Source organism: Bos javanicus, chromosome 3, assembly GCF_032452875.1.
Source record: "Bos javanicus breed banteng chromosome 3, ARS-OSU_banteng_1.0, whole genome shotgun sequence".
In the NCBI taxonomy this organism is placed as follows: Eukaryota; Metazoa; Chordata; class Mammalia; order Artiodactyla; family Bovidae; genus Bos; species Bos javanicus.
Window position 1 is genome coordinate 16,008,324 of NC_083870.1, and position 21,722 is coordinate 16,030,045.

The 21,722-nt window shown below is 47.5% G+C and overlaps 1 protein-coding gene across 5 annotated transcripts in view; it reads left to right on the forward strand.

Moving 5' to 3' along the window:
- KCNN3 (potassium calcium-activated channel subfamily N member 3) overlaps positions 1-21,722 on the forward strand; it is a 187,652-nt gene that overhangs the window by 137,501 nt on the left and 28,429 nt on the right. For all 5 annotated transcript variants that reach the window (XM_061404641.1, XM_061404630.1, XM_061404621.1 and 2 more), the window contains one exon: positions 14,954-15,095. In XM_061404641.1, the coding sequence (XP_061260625.1) occupies positions 14,954-15,095 (142 nt within the window). The remainder of the gene's footprint in view (positions 1-14,953; positions 15,096-21,722) is intronic.

Consider the following 21,722-nt stretch of genomic DNA (forward strand, 5'->3'; position numbering starts at 1 on the left):
ATGAAGTCTCCTGGTGAGCCCCAGTGCCTGCCAGATGCTGCTCAGGCTCTTATATTTGTTATCTCACCTAACCATCAGCGTGATCCCATGGGAGATGTTTTACATTTTGTTTTATGGAAGGAAAGCCCAAGGCGTGGAGAGACAAGCTCCTTACCCAGGTCATACAGAGAACAGATGGCAGGGCTGGGGTCTGAACGCTCATCCCGTCTCCACCACGCCACCTCCAAAAAGCATGGAAGACACGCTTCCCATGGGAACAGTGCTTCTTCCAAGCATATTGTTTTTCTCCATTTTCATGCATTTTATTAAACATTTCCAAATCAGGAAACATGGAAATATTTTTTAATAAGAAGAAAGAAAACATTGCAAATAGAGAAACTGACTCAGAAGGCTTTGCCAGATGAACCATCTGGTTTTTAATTTAATAACCATTCAAAGAGGTTGACAGTACTCCCCTTTGCGAAGAAAATGGACTGTGGAAGGAATGGCAGCTGGCCTCCCTCAAGTGCTGCAACCATTTGCAAAGTAGGGAAGTCGAACAAAACTTCTCAGCCAAACACGGGGAGGGAGAGACCCCAGGGAAGACAAACACACCCCAAGAAAAGCTGAGCTGATGTTCTTGTTCAGACTTCCCCGTAGAGAGGCTGCACCCAGATGTATGACACCAGCCAGATGTCCCGAGTCTCCCAATTTGGTGAAAGTCTCTGAAGAAAGCTACCAGAGAGACATGCAGGCCACCACCTCTGAGAGAGAAAGCCATGCCCGCTATGTTCACAGAAAAACCACGAGCCGCTTCTGTTTGGTGACACTCCACAACTTGTTTGTTGGAGTTGTCTGTTTTGGTGGTGATGGTTTTCTTCCCTTTTAAAAATAACCAGAGGCTTTGCACCCATGCTGGGAGTTCTTGGGGCTGGAAATAAAAGACTGGATTTAGATTTGCCTTGGAAAGATTCAGGGCTGTCGCCTTGAATTACCTGGTAGAGGGAAACATCCTTACTTCCCTAAATTCAAAGCCAACTCTTTAAAAAATAGGGCATCGACTACAGAAATGAGACAGATGAGCGAGTGACTTCACAGATGCTTGTGTCGTCAGACACGTGGTCCAGGAGGCTGATGATTAGCCCTGGGCCTCCAGGGCCATTTATTTCATATTATAAGATGTTTAGAAGGGAAATTGTTTTTAAGAAAAGAAAAAACTTTTTTTTTTTTTTTTTGGTTTGGTCTTGATGTGAATTCACCTGTAGCTAGAATAATGGAGTAACCCTAAAGTCACCATAATAAGCCATTTACTGAGCAGCTGACTTTGAATTTCAGTGACACTCTTTCATGTACCTCAAGCGTTTCTCAAATCCTCCTAAACAAAGGCTCATAAGATACTTAAAAATGGCAGTTTTCTCCCCAAGGTTGGAATCAAATGCCCTTGCATGCTGAGGGCACTTGGTAATTAGGGCTTGATTATATTGGCAACCAACATAAAGGCGGAGGTAGGGATGGGAGTAAAACCCAGGACTCCATGAAAATGTCTTCTGTTAGGTAGAACTTCTCAAGCCCCCTGATCCAAGCCGGTACTTACTCGCCAGTCCCCTGGCAAACTGTCCTGCTGGTGGGGACTAAGCAGGGGCTCCAGTGAGCTAGGACAGGCTGGCATCCACAGACACTGTCGCCACGCCCCTCCCCATGCCCTGCTCACTGCAGCCACCCTTTCTCGAATCAGAAAACAGATAGGTTTCTGGCCCAGCTTATTTACTCACTTGCTGTGAGACGTTAGGGAGGTTGCCTAGTCTCCTGATCTTCTCATTGTTTTATTATAAAATTGGAGTAACAGCTCCTACCCCACTGACCTTATCCTGCTGGCTTGTAATTAAAACAACATAGGATCACTAATTCATTCATTCAGCAAATATTTCTTTGTCTACTTTGTAGTAGACAAAGTAGAAAAAGTCTTTTTCTTCATGAAGCTTGTATTCTTTTTTTTCTTTAAAATAAATAAATATATATATATATATATATATTTTTTTTTTTTTTTTTTTATCTGGATGTGCCAGGTCTTAGTTGCAGCATGTGGAATCTAGTTCCCTTACCAGGGATCGAACCCTGGCCTCCTGCATTGGGAACACAGCATCTTGGCAACTGGACCATAAGGGATATCCCTGAAGCTGTTATTCTAACAGGTATCGACAGTCAATTCACACAAAAATAAGCCAAATGTATATTATGTCAGGGGTGATATTCACATGGAGAAAAGTGACGCAGGAGAGGAAGGTGGGGTGTGGTGGGGTTAGGGCAGCAGTATTTGTAATAGATTAGGCAGGGAGCACCTTCCTGAGAAGTTGACTTTGAGCAAAAGCCTGCAATTAATTGAGGTGAGAGCCTTCCAGATACAAGGAATGGCAGGGATCCAAACTCTGAGATGGAGTGAAGCTGGGCTACAGAAGGAGCTGTACAGACAGCAGACGGCAGGAACAGAGTGGGTGAGGGGCAGCTCCTAGGACATGGGGTCAGAGAGGTCCCAGTGCCGTGGGGGAGGGTTCTTGAGACACATGCCGACTTTGGCTTTGGTCTGAGGGACACAGGTGACATGGTCTGTCATACTGTCTTGCAAGCACCATTCTAGTTGCTGTTAGTGGGCGGGGAGTGGGGGTTGTATAGGCAGAAGCAGGGACATCAGTTAGGTGACTGCTGCAGTGATCCAGGTGAGGAGGTAGGCCTGCACCAGATGGTGGCAGCAACGGTGGGGGCCTGGCCGTATTCTGGATGTGACTGAAGATGAGGCAGACAGGATTTGATAGTGATAAGGGATTGACACACACATCACCAGGCAGAAGGGCTGTGGTCAGCCCACAGCAGGAGGTCAAGGATGAGTGAAAGGAGAACCTGGGAGCAATGAATGACTGTTTTCCTATGGGGCGGCGTCTGCTGCCTCTTCTCCCTCCATGTCCCCTTGGGGCTGCGCTTGTCGCGGGGACAAAACTCCAGGTGGGGATGCTCCAGGTGGGAGGCTCTCCAAGAAGCAGTCACGTACCTTTATGTGTATCATATGTTCCAGTGGACAAAGCCCTTCTACATTCACTCCTCGCCACAATCTTGTGAGATAGTCAGGGCAGACATTATTACACCCTGATTCCCTAAAGAAGAAACAGATTCTGAGACAGTAATTTGTTCAAGGTCACAAAGCCATTAGGGCATGAAAGGTAGCCCTTCAGCTCCAGATGCTGCATTCTTTCAGCTATGGAAAGGCCAGACTTATCACACAAGAGGGCACAATAATAGCCAACATTTTTAGTGCAGCTATGTGCCAGGCACTATTCTAATGGTTTAGAAATATCAGCTCATTTAACCCTAAAGGTAGCTCTGTGCCAGTTGGTACAAGTATTGTTATTGTTGTTCAGTTGCTAAGTCATGTCTGACTCTTTGCCACCCCATGAATTACAGCAGGCCAGGCTTTCTGTCCATCACTATCTCCCTGAGTTTGCTCAAACTCATGTCCATTGAGTCAGTGATGCCATCCAACCATCTCATCCTCTGTCACCCCCTTCCCCTCTTGCCCTCAGTCTTTCCCAGCATCAGGGTCTTTTCCACTGAATCAGCTCTTTGCATCAGGTGACCAAAGTATTGGAGCTTCAGCTTCAGCATCAGTCCCTCCAATGAATATTCAGGGTTGATTTCCTTTAGGATGGACTGGTTAGATCTCCTTCCTGTCCAAGGGACTCTCAAGAGTCCTCTCCAACGCCACAGTCTGAAAGCGTCAATTCTTCTATGCTCAGCCTCCCAGATAGCTCAGTTGTTAAAGATTCCACCTGCAATGCAGGAGACCCCAGTTTGATCCCTGGGTTGGGAAAATCCACTGGAGAAGGGATAGGCTACCCACTCCAGTATTCTTGGGCTTCCCTTGTGGGTCAGCTGATAAAGAATCCACCTGCAATGCAGGAGACCTGGGTTTGATCCCTGAGTTGGGAAGATCCCCTGGAGAAGGGAAAGGCCACCCACTCCAGTATTCTGGCCTGGAGAATTTCATGGACTGTATAGACCATGGGGTCGCAAAGAGTCGGATACGACTGAGCGACTTTTCACTTTCACTTTCAGCCTTCTTTATGGTCCAACTATCACATCCATACATGACTGCTGAAAACACCATAGCTTTGACTATATGGACCTTTGTTGGCAAAGTGATGTCTCTGTATTTTAATACACTGTCTAGGTTTGTCATAGCTATGCTTCCAGGAAGCACGTGTCTTTTATCCCCTTTTATAGATAAGAAAAGTGAGGACAAGGTCATGCAGATACTACAGAGTAAAACCCAGACTCAAACATAGGTAATTCACCACGACACCTAACAATGGTCCACACCAGTCGTCTCCTACCAGAGATAGTGTGTGGGCAGCAAATGGAGGGTGCAGAAGCTGAGTGGTGTGGGGTTAGAGACAGAGGGCCCACATTGACTTGGATGGGTTTTGAGCTGCTTCTTTAAAGGTCACTTAGAAGGGATCAGTGAAGACATGGCAGGCAATACAGAAGCAGGAAAGGTATGAGGCGAGCTTGGAGCCCAGCAACATTGAAGAGGAGGCCAGAAGAAGCAGCCAAGACGAATGGTCAGAACAGGAGGAAAGCAGAACAAGTCACTGAAGATGCCAAGAGGACTGTTCTGAGAAGGGAAGTGCCAACAGGCTCCAAGGCCGCCAAAAGGTTGAGTCAGGTACATGTTGGGTTTTCACTGGAGAACTGAATAAGCACAGGGGCTTGGGGCTAGGGCCTAACTGTACAAAGGTGGGGAATACTAGAAGATGAAGACAAAGAATCTTGTCTTCAAGATTTGATTTGATTCTTGAAAATTTTCCAACAAGCAAGCCAGATCCAGGATAAATGACTAGAGCCATCAAATCACTAAGATCCATGTGAAAAGAGCGAGGTCACAGCTACTGTCAAAAAGCTGAGTTCTTATGAATAGTGAGAACCAACCCAAGACCAGGGAATTTGGCAGCCACTTTCACAAAAGATTTTCTGCCAGAGAGAACAGCTGAAGTCACTTTAACATGCGTCACTGAATTACTAAAGCAACTTAACTTTCACAAGGGGACAGGAAAAGCAAGAAGCAGGCCATATTCATTCCACAAGTATTTACTAAGCACCTTTTATGTGTTAGGCTCTGAGAAGGTACCTAGAAAAGGCTACAAAGAGCTAACTCCAGGGTTGGATAAAAAGGCCAATGGAACAGAGTAGAGAACCCAGAAATAGCTTCACTTTCACATATAATCTATATGACAGAGGTAGCATTCTCAGTGGAGAAAGGATGAACTGCTCATTAAGTGGATTTGGGATAGTCGGACATGACTGAAGCAACTTAGCAGCAGCAGCAGCAGCATATAAAAAAATGAAGTTGTATCCCTATCTCACACCATACATAAAATCAATTCTAGCTGAACTGAAGACAAATATGAAAAGCAACATTTAGAAATATTTAAAAGAAAGTCTTAAAACTGCAGATAGGAAAGGATTTCTTTAACAAATTATACAAGTCACCAATTATAAATTTTGTTTTGTTTTGTTTTTGTTTTTTTTTACCAATTATAAATTAAAATGATAAATTCAGCTACAGTAAAATTTAAAACGTCTGTTCATCAAAAATACTATAAAGAAAAATAATACTATAAAGAAAGTAAAAAGACCTGGCATAAACTGGGAGAACATATTTACAACATATAAACTGACAAAGTTTTTATCTAAAATATATAAAGAACTCTTATAATGAATTAGAAAAAAAGACAAAAATAAACCAATAGAAAAATGAAAAAAAGTCATGACTAGTACTTTACAGAAGAGGAAATATGAATGACCAATAAACATATAAATTGACACTCAGATTTCATCAAGAAAATGTAAAGTAAAAGCATGATGCAATACCAATTTGCCCATTAGTTTGGCAAAAATTAAAGTCAGATGACAGTGTGTTGGTAAAGACATGGAGTTACAGGAACATGTGTCCATTACTGGTAGAAACCTAATTTTTACTGTGTTTTGGAAAAGAACATGACATTTTCAAATGACATTAAATATGTACAAACCAGTAAATCCACTCTTAAGTAAGTGTCCCAGAGAAACTCTTAAACAACCAGGAGCTGTGATTAAGAATGTTTGTAGCGGTATTGCCCATTAGAGGCAAACCCTGGAAACCACCCACGTGGCCATCGATAGGTGAATGGAAAAGGGATGGTGTAGTAATATGATGGAACGCAGTACAGTAAGGAGAATACATTATAGTCACAAATATCAACATATATGTTGAGTGGCAAAAGGCAATTCAGAGAAAAGTTCATTGTATTAGTTATCTGCATGCATGAAATTGCTTCAGTCATGTCTGACTCTTTGCGACTCTGTGAATGGTTGCCTGCCAGGCTCCTCTGTCTGTGGGATTCTCTAGGCAAGAATACTGGAGTGGGTTGCCATGCCCTCCTCCAGGGGATTTTCCCGACCCCGGGATTGAACCTGCATTTCTTATGTCTCCTGCATGGGCAGGTGTGTTCTTTATCATTAGTGCCACCTGGAAGCCCCATTTGTTATCTACCGCTGTGTAACAAGTTGCCCTGTAACTTACCAGCTTAACACAGCAAACATTTTCACCCTCATAGTCGCTCCGTGTCAGGAATTCAGGGACGTCTTAAATGGGTACCTCCGGCTCAAGGTCTCTCATGAGATTATGGTAGCCTGTCGTCTCACCTCAAGGCTTGACTTAAGGGGTTTCTGTTTCCAAGCTCACTCATGTGGTTGTGGGCAGGCTGAGGTCCCCCACCACATGTGTGGCTTCTCCCAGGGGAGAGTATTCAAAAGAGATCAAAGTAGAGATCTCTGAGACAGAAGCCACAGTCTTCTCATAAGCAAACCTTAGACATGACAGCCGTATTCTGCCATGTTCTATTCCTTAGAAACAAGTTGCTAGGTCCAGCCCACACTTAAAAGGAGGGGATTACAAACGTGTGTGAATACCCCAGGAGAAGGAATGCTGCTGCAGCTACTGCTGCTAAGTCGTTTCAGTCGTGTCCGACTCTGTGAGACCCCATAGACGACAGCCCTTTAGGCTCCTCTGTCCCTGGGATTCTCCAGGCAAGAACACTGGAGTTACTGGGGGTCATTTTAGAGGTTGCCTATCCCACTCTTACAGTATGATTTCATTTTATGAAATTCAGAGATAAGCGAAACTAAATTATATATTGTTTAGGTAGGTATACATACCTAAGTAAAAGCAGTGAGGAGTTTGGGATTAACATATACACACTTCTATATATAAAATAGATAACAAGCAAGGATCTACTGTATAGCACAGGGAACTATACTAAATATTTTATAATAACCTATAAGGGAAAAGTAACTGAAAAAGAACATACATAATATGAATATATATGTGTATGACTGAATCACTTTGCTGTACACCTGAAATGAACACAACATTGTAAATCTATACTTCAATTAAATTAAAAAAATTTAAAGGAAAACCACTGTAAAGAAAAGCAAGAACATGATAAACGTGAAATTCAGGATGTCGGTGATCTCTGGGGAGATTTGGGAGGCTGAAGGTGGTCAGAACGCACAAGCAGGGGCAATAGGACAGTGAGTTCCAGGGTGCTTATTTTATTTTCAGGCTTCATAACAATTTTATGTTATGTATATTTATGTTTTTTTTTCCTTAGGTTTAGTTTCATTTTGATATTATGGAAGTTACAGCTGCATACACTTAGACTCAGTTGTTCTGTGGTATTTGCTATCCACCACCCGTTTTTCCCATTTATGCTTCTCCAGGAGTAGCTACATTTACCTCCTTTTGCTAACTAATTGTAAAATTTACCTCCACGTTTCTTCATGACATGCTCATATTGCTGTTTTTCGGTGCTGCAGTTTCAGCATCATCTGTCCCCTTCCTTATCTTATCCTAAGATAAGGATTTAGCTCCCTTTCCTTCCCTCCAACTCTTCCTGTCACTCCAGTACTCTTGCCTGGAAAATCCCATGGACGGAGGAGCCGGGTAGGCTGCAGTCCATGGGGTCGCAAAGAGTCAGACACGACTAAGTGACTTCACTTTCACTTTTCACTTTCATGCATTGGAGAAGTAAATGGCAACCCACTCCAGTGTTCTTGCCTGGAGAATCCCAGGGATGGGGGAGCCTGGTGGGCTGCCGTCTATGGGGTCGCACGGAGTCGGACATGACTGAAGCATCTTAGCAGCAGCAGCAGCAGCAACTCTTCCTGTATCCCACCCCCATTCCCCTTTCATCATTATATCACTATGTTGGTTAGATCAGTAATCAGTGTTTACATTACTCAGCCAACGCTAATTTGACTCTATTCAGAGCTAAGCCTTGTAGTAAAGGACAACTTTTCCTTTCCTGCAGAACTTTTTTGTTTTTCCTGGTTAATTATCATGTTTGCTCATTTGCTTAGTTTGCTGTGTATTTATCACAAATTTTACTTGAGACTCTGGTGGTTGTTTACATTTCTTCTCAGTGTGTTCGGGCCCTGCAGGTTTTCTATTAATTACGTCTTCTTGGAGAAATACCTCCCAGAGTCATCTGAGCTGCTCCTGTCTGGACAGGTTGTTCTCCATGCCTGCGTGACCGTCACGCAGGGTCTCCAGGTACCGTCGCCCTGGGCCTGTCTCCTCTGCGGATCCCCACTTTTCTCCACCTCAGGGCTTTCTCCTGGGTTTACTCCTTTGTTTGGGTGATGCTTACCCTCCTGTAGCTTCAGAAGAAAGGGGGCTGAGGACGCACGTCTTTGAAAGCCTTGGCTGGTTTGGAGATCATTTTCCTTCAGAATTTTGAAACCTTTATTCCATGGCCTTCTGGCTTCCAGTGTTTCTGTGAAAAAGTCCAAAGTCACTCTGACATCTGATTCTTTGTTTGACCTCTCCTTCTCTGGAAGCACCATAGCATCTTTCCTCTTCCCACTGGTGTTCTGAAATTTCACATAATGTGTCTTTCTGTGAGTCTATTTCCATCCACTATGCTGGGAACAGTGGGCCCTTGATCTAGAAACGTGTGTCCTTCAGCGCTGGGAAATCTTTTAATGATATCTTCAATGATTACTTCTTGCCCTCTTTTCCTTCTTTCACCTCCTCCTTTTTTTTTTTTTTGCCAGTTCTCTGTTTCTGAAACAGTGTTTGAATTGGTAGACTAATTCACTAATTTTCTCCTATTTTCCTCTCTTTCTCTTTTTCTGCCTTTTGGGAGACTCCCTCTATTTATCTTCCAGCCCTGTGGGAGGACTTTCTTGGTATATGCCATCCTTGTCTCATGGTTCAATATCTCATTTATCTCTCTTAAGATATTAATTACAGGATTTGTGTCAAGAGTTCTTCTCTGTTAATTGTCTGTGATCCAGAGTCCTTTTTCTTTGTTTGTTTAATTGACTGATTTGGTCTGTGTGTTTAATATTTGAGACTTTCCTCAGATGTCTGGGGATTCCTGGTTGTCCACTTATTTTTAAAAGCAGGAAACTAAAACTGAGAGTTGTAGAGGGATAAGCTGTGCTGTGCTTAGACACTCAGTCATGTCTGACTCTTTGCAACCCCATGGACCATAGCCCACCAGGCTCCTCTGTCCATGGGATTCTCCAGGCAAGAATACTAGAGTGGGTTCCCATGCCCTTCTCCAGGGGCTCTTCCCAACCCAGGGATCAAAACCAGATCTCCCACATTGCAGGCAGATTCTTTACCATCTGAGCCACTGGGGAAGCCCAAGAATACTGGAGTGGATAGCCTATCCCTCCTCCAGGGGACCTTCCCAACCCAGGAATCGAACTGAGGTCTTCTGCATTGCAGGTGGGTTCTTCACCAGCTGAGGGAAGCCCAGACGGATATGAGGAGGAAGCAAAAATAGCATCTACCATTTTTACCCAGTCATACAATCTTCCATATCTATCATTTATTTCAAAAATATTAAAAGCAAAAAAAACCATAGTCCACACTCTAATGATAAATTAATAACTATACTAACCCTAAAAACATGCCCACAGCTTTTCCTCTTTAGCTCTTAAGGAAAAACTTGGGATTTCTTTTCTCAAAAAAATTCTGTATCGCAAAAAATATGAGATTAGTACGTGAATTTGTGGCAAGTGTAAACCACTCTAAAATTGTGAGTAGATTTGGAAACAATTTCTCCCTCCTCTCCACTCCCACAGTCCTGAATCAGCCACCCGGCTCTCTCACTCATCACTTCCTGCTTGGTGAGTTGCCTGTGTGTTTTATCTCCATGACAATGCTCCAAGCCACGGGAAAGTAGGGTGCATGTCCGGTTCATCCCGTATCTTCTATAGCCCCTGTCAGGAGGGAGATCTTCAAAGTTGGACAAACAATGAATGAATAACATCCTCAAGATCCCCTTTTCCTCTTCTCAGCACGCATAATTAACACCAGAGGATTTTAAATGGTGAATGAAAAAGAAACCCACAAGATCATAAGGAGAATTTAGAGAAAAATAAAGCAGGAAATCACACCTCAACTTTAAGAAGACAGACAGATGACTGGTTGCTGTTATTTAATCCACTCTGAGGTCTAATCTCTTTACCTCGGAGTCCACCCACATATGAGTAGGATGGGCCAAGGTCCTGAGGGCAGCCGAGCAGTTTGGGAACACAAGTTTAAGCAAGGAAAGAAGGACTTTGGAAACCTACATGCACAGCCAATAAGTCAATCAGCCAATTAAATCCACAAAGGACAGGCTGCAAATTAAGTCCAAATCCCATGGTTTGGCATTCAGGTTTCTCCATTGCCTCTCCCTGGACACCTGCAAACTCCCTGTCTGGGGCCTGCCTTCTTTAATCAGCCTTGCATGTAGCTGCTAGAATCATTCTCAGATACAAAGTGTCCCATATCCCTTCTTTGTCCTGGAAATGACAGATTTCTCTCATCCCTGCATCAGATAGTTCTCCAGCCCAAATACCAAGACATCTTCATCCTTCCCTTCATCTTCATCCTTCCCTTCATCTTCGTCCTTCCCTTCATCTTTGTCCTTTCCTTCATCTACTTCTCTCCCTTACTGGGACCCTCCACCCACTGCACTTGTAAATTTCTGCCACCTATTTTTCTGTACATTTTTTCCTCAGACTGGTAACACTTACCACTCTCAGCAATAACAGTAATTGCTGACATTTAGTGTGCACTTACTCTGGGCTGGGCACTGTGCTAATATTGCTGGTGGATTATTTTCCTTAATCCTCCTATCAGCAGATAAAGAAACTAGGTCACAGAGAGGTTAAGTCATTTGCCCACAGCCATTGAGCTACTTAAGGTAGAGCTGGGGCTTGAAGCCAGGCGAGCTAAGCTCAAGATCACAGGTTCACCTCCTGTCTAGGCACTGCCTTGAAGTCACCGTCCTCAGATCTGACCCCTTCCAGGAAACGTCTGATGAACTGAAGACCCTGACTTTGCAACATGTGTTTACGCGTTGCTGGCTTGTGGCATGGAGCCATCTTTAAGTCTTCACCCTTCTGTGCCCCTACATTCAGTCTGTCACTGAGTCTTGCCACTTCAGTCTCCGAAGTGCATCCCTGGATGGAAGGAGTCCCCACCAACACCTCAGCACAGGCCCTGAGAGGCAGGGTTGTTGCAGGAAGGCAGACCCCTTCCAGGGCCTGAAACTGGGCTCTTGTCTAACACTCGGAAATGAATTATCCGAGACACATGTGCTGACAAAGCAAGAGATTTTATTGGGAAAGGGCACCCGGGTGGAGAGCAGTAGGGTAAGGGAACCCAGGAGAACTGCTCTGCCGCGTGGCTCGCAGTCTCGGGTTTTATGGTGATGGGATTAGTTTCCAGGTGGTCTTTGGCCAATCATTCTAATTCAGAGTCTTTCCTGGTGGCGCACGCATCGCTCAGCCAAGATGGATGCTAGGGAGAGGGATTCTGGGAAGTGGACGGACACGCGATGTTTCCTTTAGACCTTTCTCGAACTCTTCCGGTTGGTGGTGGCTTATTGGTTCCATATTCCTTATCAGGATCTCCTGTCATAAAACAACTCACGCAAATGGTTACTATGGTGCCTGGCCAGGGTGGGCGGTTTCAATCAGTGTGCTTCCCCTAACAGGGTCCCCACCGTTCTTCCCAGCCAAAGAGCAGCAGGCTGTGAGTGGAGGGGACTACATCAGCCCGAGGGCCTGGCAGAGCCCCAGGGCTCTGGGGAATGGGAAGGGAAGAGTGGCTGCCCATCCAAGGCCACGTCAGACCTGGGATGGGGCTGGAGCACCAGGGCAGGCCACACTCCATCTTGGGGATCAGATTTGGACATCATCAGCCTATGCTACTCCAGGATAGCCAGGTGAGCAGACACAGGCCCAGCCCTGGGGAGATGAGGGCAACTGGGCAGAGTAGGCAGCCAGGGTGCCCTTAGGGTAGCAACAGAGTGTCACTGGGGAGCCAGCAGAGCAGGTAGGGGAGGGGAGGGAAAGCATCTTCTCAGCTGAGCTTTGGGAGGGGATGTCTGCTCTTCAGGCGCCCCCTGGAGTTCCGGGCATGCTCCCATGTGCACAGCTATGAAAGGCTAAAATCACCCTCCTCTGACTGCTGGCGGAGCCTCAAGTTGCAGCTGAATAGCCCCCTAATGATGTGCTTACCGGGGTCTGCTCAGGCCAGGCTCAGATGTGTGGTGAAGGCTGCCTCTTGCACCTCCATCCTGGCTTTGCCATTTGCTCCCCACCTGGCTACCCCACCCCAGGGCTGCATTTTTTAAACCTCCCGTTCACCACCCAACAGACCACTCATCCCAGTGGGCCATGTCATCTTGTCATTTGGCTGCTCAAGGACCTGGAATCATTTCCAAGGCCTCTAAGACCAAATCCAAGCCTCTTACCCTGGAATTCAAGGCCTTCCCAAATCAGACCCTTTGTCTCCACGGCTCCCTCATCACCTGCTCCTGGAGCCCAGGTGTCCTCATGTTGCTAAATCTTCCTTACCATTCCCCCATGCACACAGCAGTCGTCTCCACCTCTCTGGTGCTGAGGGAAGAGTGAAAAGAGCATGGGCTTTACTTTGGTTACATCCTGTGTGTTTTGGGGCAAGTCGCTCAATGTCTCTGTGCTTCCAGTTGCTTACCTGTAAAAATACATTACAAGATGTTGTGAGAATTAAAGTGTTTGTATACAAAGTACTAGCCACAGGGTAGGTTGTACTGTGTGGCTCCAACTAATATAGTGCGAGTCAATAAATATACTAAGCAGCTTCAACCAAGTCTTTGCAACCTCATGGCCTGTAGCCTGCCAGGTCCCTCTGTCCACAGAATTTTCTAGGCAAGGTTACTGAAATGGGTTGCCATGCCTTCCTCCAGAGGATCTTCCCGACCCTGGGACTGAATGTGCATCTCCTGCTTCTTCTGCATTGGGAGGCGGGTTCTTTACCACTAGCACCACCTGGGAAGCCCCATGAGTTAATAAATGAAATCCATATTACTGTGCCCTTGGCTTTCACCACTCACTTGCCCTCAACCTCCTTTCTCACCGTCAGGCTTCTCCCGGCTTTTAGGCTCCTCTCCAGATGCATCTGTATCTGCAGCCTTTCCAGCACACCTGACTTGGGGTGGGGGTAAGGGAAAGAAGAACAACATTGGCCAGTTGCCCACGGGGCGCCAGGCCGTGTGGGGGACGTGGAGAGCGCTGACAGTAGCAGCGAATACTTTCTGAGGGTGTCCTGTACTCAGCCCTGTCCCAAGCATGCATGTAAGCCTTGTTGGTAACTCAGTTCTATGGATTAAGGCTCCTAAATGACTTTCTGCTCTATCCAGCCAGGGTGGTTTGGTCCCCCTGGCCGTATCTCATCTTTCCCATCCAGTGGCCTCCAAGAGGCTGATGGTAAGAGTTTATCCAGGAGTGATGTCCGTGTTGTTCAGGCTTATCCTGTGAGAGAACATTTTGAGAAAAACACCCACCTTCATTCATCTGCCCTGCCACCCCAGGTGCCGCCAGGCCCACCTGCTGTACTCACGCTGGGCCCTAGCTTTTCACAAAGCTATTTCCTCTGCCCAGAACACCCTTCCCCTGGTCCGCCTGGAAAACTCCAGCCTCTGACCAACCCTCCTACGTTGGGGTCAAGATCATTGTCTTTTCCCTCCTGCCCTCCAGGTGCCTTGTCCTTACTCTTCCTCAAATGTCTAAATGCTTAAAATTGGCCCTTCCCCTGGGCTGAGAAGCCTAAGGGCAGAGCTGGTATCCTGTTCATCCTTCTACTTCAGTATTTGACACAGAGCCTGGCACACAGCGAGCCTTGGTGTTTGGGGATGAAGGGAGGGACGTGAGGGATGGGGTAGAATGAGTATCGGGCAGAGGGAATGGTGGGGATATGTTTCCAGCTAGTTTCTCCCAGGGCAGGACAGCCACGAGCCTCCGTCCAGCTCAGAAGAGGAGGCCATGCCCCCACGAAGACTCTGGAAACTTCCCTGGAAACAGGTTCAAAAGAACCCCAGCTGCCGCAGCCTCCCTCCAGACACCAGGGAGGTGCCAGTCTTTGGGCTCCATCAACCTTCTTACGGGAAATTGCTAAATGTGTTTGGTGATTTTTTTTGACATTTTCCCTGTTCAGGAGCTTGTGATTTCAGATTAATCACATCCACATACATTTAGACTGTCAGCTTGGAAGGGAAAAATCTAAATTTTATTACTGCATGATTTCATCCAAAGCCATTTTACCAAAAAGGACGTCTGCAATATGGCAATATGGTGCAAATCATGACAAAACATTTTACCGCCGGGACCAAGCTCGTGGGGAGGCGGGGGGGGGGGCTTGGGGGGTGATGGACAGAGAGCTGCAGGCAGGACCTGGGTGGGCAGAGCCTCAACAGCTTCCGTCTCCTGGAGAGCTCTGTGTGCCGCTATCGCTGCTCTCTCTGCCTCAGCAAATTGTCCTTCTTTGTCCAGGTATGCCCAGAACCGGGAATGGCAGCTGCACTGACTAACTCCTGTCTTCCCCCCCCACCCCCGGCAGGTACCATGACCAGCAGGACGTAACTAGTAACTTTCTGGGTGCCATGTGGCTCATCTCTATCACATTCCTTTCCATTGGTTATGGGGACATGGTGCCCCACACGTACTGTGGGAAAGGTGTCTGTCTTCTCACGGGCATCATGGTGAGTATCTGCTGCCACCCATTACCCTTCCCCACCCGTAGGATGCCGCTAGGAGCGATCCCTTTACGGCAGGTTTGGGGGGGCCTTCCTTGTCTGGGCGCGGGGCCAGCTGCTAGTTAACGGGCCAGCGTGTGTGTCTGTGTACGTAAAAAGACAGATGTGACGTCTGTACAGCTTCTCGCTTTTTCATTTCCTTGTCTGAGATAGGAAGAGGTCCTGGTTCCCGAACAGTTCACGGTCTCCTCACAGACCCCTAGGAATGGGCTGATCGAAGCTGGCCATGGGTCTTACCCTCCACTCCCATCAGGGCCTGCAGTTAATTGTCCTCTTTCCTGTGCCCTGGGCCCCACAGACCTTGGCGCCACATCTCAAAGTGTAGCTAGAACTCACAGGGGCCAGTGCTCTGAGCCGACCATGAGAGACCTAGGTCCTAGCCTGGGTTGGCCACGGGTTTGGTCCCGGTTTGATGAGCTGGCCCTTGGCCAGCTCTTGGCTCCTGCATCCAAATGTTGGGGTGCTGAGCTCCGAGTGCCAGTTCCCTCCCCGTGCTGGCAGCCGGCTAGTCTGTGACAGCGTCCCCATCCCTCCCCAGATGCCCAGCAGCTGTGCTGCCTCCTTCCAAGGTGTACTTTTCCTGCCCCATCACCCTGCCATCCCCAGCCTGACACACACTCGTGCCCATCACATGGCCGCACAGTATGGAGTATGGGAGGGCAGTGGGTAGGGAGTTTCAGACCAGAGTCTGAATGCCCATAGCTGGACCTCAGTGTGGACCCAGGCAGGGCACTTAGCCTGCTGGACCTCAGCATTCTCCAGTACGAAGTGCAGACGGGAGGCTGCTCCGCCCTCCTCCCTGGCTGCTGATGAGGGTAGACTGCAGTGCTTATGTTAACGCGCTCTGTCAGCAACAGGGAGCTGCACCCGCCTTCAGGGCTGGCAAGTCCTCAGCGTCCCTACCCCCACTGCTCCTTCACCGGTCGGTCGGGATGAGGGCTTCTTGCCCCTCTCCTTGCTTTCTGACCAGGACAGACAACCGGGCCCTTTGACCTCTTTGACCTCCTTCCCAGAGCAGAGTAAACACGCAGGGTCCTCTTTTCAAAAGAGGAAACTGAGGGTCAGAGAAGACGCAGGAATCTAAGGCTGTGTGTTGGAGCGGGGTGGGGAGGTGTGGGTGGAGATGGAGGGGTACAGGAGGCCCGAAGCTTATTCCTACATCTCATTGGTGGGTCACGGCAGCCCACCCCGAGGAGCCCTCTCTGCACCCCTGTCATCAAAAGCCTTCCAGGGCTCCCTCAGATCTCAGCCATCATCCCCATTTCTCCAGGAGGAAACAAAAGACCCTCCTTCTGGAAGGGAAATGACTCCATCCCGCAGTGGGCAGGGGTTTAGCTCCTCACTAGCATGGAGGCCTCCTGGGACTGACAGCAGCCAGTTGCTCAGAGCAGCGGAGGCCGTGGGGTCAGAGGCCTGGGCTGTGGGGCAGGAGGGCTCTGGCGCTGCCGTGTCATGACTGGACACCGTCCTCTCCCTTTTTGACTGAAACCCAGGGCAGGCACTTATTAGTGGGTCCTGGGCAGGAGTTAATGACAGACGGCTTAGCACCGGGCTTGGGATAAACCATGGGTAAGTGTAAGGGCTCAGAACAAATACCTCCCGTTGGTTGGTAGGAGTCTGCCTGGCACAGCTCCAGCTGTCACCAGGAAACCAGGGAATGAGTCTTCCTTCCAGAAAAGAATGAAATGCCGCCCGAAGACCAAAGCTTTCCTGTCTCAGAGATGCTCCTGGGGCGCCAGCTATGTGCCTCAGAACCAGCTCTCAGTCTGGCCTGCACGGAGCCCAGCTGCTGATAGGTGAACGGCCCTGCTGGGAGCCTCCGTTATTTTTAAATACTAGCCATTCTCCCTCTCAGCATGGCGCTATGCCCCGGCCAAGAAGCCAGAGCCTGGGAGCCATCATTTCCCTGGTTTCCTCACTCCCGCATCTCTGGGCTTCTGCTCTGGCAGAGCTGGGCGGTGGGCCAGCCAGACCCTGGCCCCTCCCTGCCTTCTCCTGGGGTGTGGTCTTCACACCTGCTTTTGCTCCAGGGGCTTCAGCAGCTGCTTGGAAGAAAGTGTTTGTTCCTTGAGCAGAAAGATGTGATCAAAGTGGAGAGAATAAAAAAAGAGGAGGAACTGATACCCACCCCCTGTATTAAAAATACAGGACTTGCCTTTCATCTTCTCTTTCTGCATCAGCCCTGCTACATAGATACCTATCTATACACAGGGACAGGGAGCTTCCCTCCACTTGTGTTTTTACCCAAATTAAAATCAGCTGCCTCCCTCTGGGGTCAGGCACAGTGAGGAACCCTGGTGGCATTTTTTTTTTTTTTTCTTACAAATGGGACTTTTCTAGCTGAGTCACTTCTTTCCAGGGTTTCACATGGCTGAGAATCCCTTCCTCCCATCCCCCAGTCTCCCAACACTTTGTACCTCTCCTGATTATTATTGCAAGTGCCTTTACCAAAAGGTAGGGCTTCCTGTTTGGTTACCATGGACACCATGCAGGCCAAGGCAAGGCCTAGTGGGAAGGGAAAGGAAGAATTTGTGTGTGCAGGCTGTAAATAGTCTTAATCATTGTTTTCTCTTGGCAATCCCAGTAACGGTGTAATTATCAACCATTAAGCAGGGTATATAATTGTCTGAACAACTTGACATTGTTGGCACAGGCCTGGTGTGTTTGAGAGATTTCACCCACTAAGCAGATATATCAAAGTCCAGCATCTTTCCATAAAGAATTTTATGGTGACAGTTACAAGGCAGAGAGAAAGCTGACAATATTTAGTACCCAGAATGGGCCTCGGAAGGCTTTCTGGTTCTGCAGGCATCTGAAAGACTTTTGGGACCCCAAGACTGATTAGTAGGAATCCCATTTCAATATACAATTTCTAAAGCTGGACTCATTAGGAAAGACCCTGATGCAGGGAAAGATTGAAGGCAAGAGGAGAAGGGGACAACAGAGGATGAGGTGTTTAGATGGCATCACTGACTCAATGGATGCGAGTTTGAGCAATCTCTGAGTGATGGTGCAGGACCCGGAAACCTGGCATGCTGCAGTTCATGGGGCTGCAAAGCATTGGACACGACTGAGCGACTGAACCACAGCAGAGCTGGACCCACTCTGTGGACCCTTCAGGAGTTAGGGACAAATGGACAAAAGATTCCAGGATATGTGCTGGGCTGAGCTTTTCCCCTAAGATTTCATGCAAGAGGCTTCTTTGAACTGCAAAAGGAAAGGGATGATAAAGTAAAAGGTGGCACAAATTGAGTCATTTGGGGAGGAGGTAAAGAAGAGGGCTCAGCAAGACATCTGCTTAATGTCAGTTTTAGAAGATGAGCTTCTCCCTGAAACACCTTGGTTTCAAACCAATTGATGTTATTTTAGTTGTTAACATGGAATCTGTTGCAGAAACAGAATCCAACTGTAAATCCTCCAGGCTTCCCTCCTCCATTTGTCACTTTCATTTATGTTTTATTTTATTTTATGCTTCTTTAGTTAAGAACACCTCATACTCTTCCCCTTGGGATACTTATTTTTCGAGAGTCTAAGGTTTTCCAGCTGGAAAATGTTTCTTGGAAACAAGAAGTAGGAGGACCAGTGTGAAGGAGACTGGGCCTCTGATTTGGGTCCAAATCCATGGGTGAGTTAGGCGTGTTGACCCCAGGCCAGCCACTCCTTTCTCTGTTCACTCCTGCGCTCCCGCTCACTATGTACCTTGGAAAGTACGACCTCATTAGAGGACCCTGTCCCCTCCCACCTCTCTCCCATGGAAATAGTGCTGGATAGAGAAGATCCAGGGAATCCAGTTGGTGTCGACTGGGACTCAGGACTTGGCACATCTGAAGGCAAAAATCTGAGTCATGGATCTGCTCCACAGTCTGATCCAGTGCAGCTGCTTACCCTCTTCAGTTCCACTCTGTCCTCTCCTCGAATTCCCCCTCTGCCCACCAGCGATTTCTGAGGTTCTGTGTGAGGACAGCTGGGGCAGCAGGAGTGCTCACATGCCCAAACCAGCCAAGGCCTTGGCACTCTGTCTCTTAAAACCAACCCACATCCTGCCACATCACATGAGCCTTCTTAAACTGTAAACGTGGCCCTACCGGGGTGATAAACTCACCTAAGTAAAAAGGCCCGTTGTCCCCAAAAAAGCAGAAGTAATCATTGGAAGTGAAGTGAAGTGAAAGTGAAAGTCACCGCTCAGTCGTATCCGACTCTTTGTGACCCCATGGACTATATAGTCTATGGAATTCTCCAGGCCAGAATACTGGAGTGGGTAGCCTTTCCCTTCTCCAGGGGATCTTCCCAACCCAGGGATCGAACCCAGGTCTCCCGCATTGCAGGTGGATTCTTTACTAGCTGAGCCACAAGGGAAGCCCGAGAATACTAGAGTGAGCTATCAGGGAAGCCCGAAGTAATCATTATACCACTTAAAAGTAAAGACAGCAGGAGGTGGGAGGGGATCCTGCTGACTTTATTTCCTTCATTTCCTCTAAGGAGCCAAAGTTGGCCATTAACTTCTGACCCAAGTCTGAGGCTCCTTGTTCTTCCTGCCTTCCACCCAATTCCCATGAGCCCATCCCTCTTCCCTATTCCTTTCTATTTTCTTTCCTATTTTCACTTCTTCCTTTCCTCTTCTGCTCTCTGTCCCATGCTGTTGAGGAGGCGGCACAACTTGTTGCCTATCTCAGTCTCTGCTCCAACTCTCTCTCTCTCTACATCTTCCCTCTTCCCTTCCTTCCTTCCTTCTTCCTTCTCTCTCTGCCTTCCTCCCTCCCTCTCTTTCTTTCTCTCTCACACACACAGGAGAGGACCAGTCTGGATTTCAGCACCTCGCACCCCACTTTCTGAAGGTTGCTGGTGTCTGACCCCATCTTTGCAAGGTTGCCTGTTAATGGGAATGACCAGATTATGTTTCATTATTGGCTACTTCCCTAACCCATCCAGATGATGGATTTTTCTAAAAGAAAAGTGAAGTTGAAAGTATCCACTGCTATCTATTTGAGTTAGAATTACGGGTTAAGAACAAAGCATCCTTCTGGGAAATATCCACAAGGAAGTCTTGACCTCTTTAAGTTGAAGGAAACTGAGAAATGTCATCTAGTCCAACCTCCTGCCTCCATGCAGAAATGGGTCTTAATCATATAAGATAGGTGGTTCCTTAATTAGAACACTCTAGTCGGACAGGACTGAGCGACTTCACTTTCACTTTTCGCTTTCATGCATTGGAGAAGGAAATGGCAACCCACTCCAGTGTTCTTGCCTGGAGAATCCCAGGGACGGGGGAGCTTGGCGGGCTGCCATCTCTGGGGTCGCACAGAGTCGGACACGACTGAAGCGACTTAGCAGCAGCAGCAGCTTCTCTTTAGAACCCCTCTGCATTTAGCAGGCTCGGTTGTAAGCCATGGCAGGAACCACGGAGCAATCCATCTAGCACCTGAAACTTTGGGATCGTGGGTGGTTGATTGCTTTAATGAATTTCCCCAAGTGGCATGACAAGCAAGGAGACTCCTTCAGGCTAATTCTGCCCCCAGCTCTCAGGGATGATTTAAGTAGAGTTTCCCTGGACCCAGGGAGATGAGGGAGCCTGGAGTCAGGGAAGAACCCTCTACATCTGATGTTCTGTTTTTAACACTATGATATATCCCGCTTTTTGGGCGTTTAGCCCAAAGTACTTTTGGAACTCCATACAAAAGAGTGGGATTATATACTCGGTCTGGTTGAGGGGAAATGGATCACACATCTTCCCGCTAGAAGAGCTTTTTAAGCTATTTTTTGCCTTTAGAGGCCTGGCTCAATTGATGACACCTACAGACCAGGCTGTCCAACTGCCCATACCTATCCTTTGAAAACTGGGCACAGAGTCTCCTGCAAGTCACAGATGCCAAGAAAACAGGGCTGTCCCTGAACAAGAAAGGAAAATGAGGTCAGAAAAAGGAAGGTTCATCAGACTCGGTTCTTTTCAGTTTGTTGTTCTAGAAATGGGTCGCTGACCAAATGTACCGAGAAATAGGAGATTGTTTTCATGAGAACCCTTCTAAAAAAGCTAGGGAAAAGCATTGCCAACTTCAGCTTTGCCAAAACCTCACACCGGCTAGCCTTTGCCGATCTGTGGCAAAGGAAAAAAAGTGATTATGAGGGAGAGAGTAGGGGACTGATCTGTTATATGCATGTTGCCCAACTCTGATACAGATGATAGTACCTTTGAAAACAGTCTTTATGACTTCCTACACTTTCTGCTAGACTGCATGAGTCCCAAAGTTCTTGATGGATTCCTTGAATCCTGGGACCTCAATTGCTAAACTGAGCTCTGTGGCACCTATAATTACTGTTTGGCATCCAGAACATCAGACTGCTGACTTTCCTGAACTCATCATCTTTCCATGAGTAGAGGTCAGGGCAGTGCAGGCCCCACGTGCAGGAGAGAGGCAATGGTCCCCAAGAGGCATGCGCTCTCTTCCAAGAATCAGGCGAAGGCAGGGCTATCACTGCTGCCTGCAGGAGAAGCAGGGCAGGAGTGGTTCTCTCTTGCCGTCCCCGGCACCCCCCACCCTGTCCCCCAACTCAAGATGCACAGCAAAGAGGACTTCA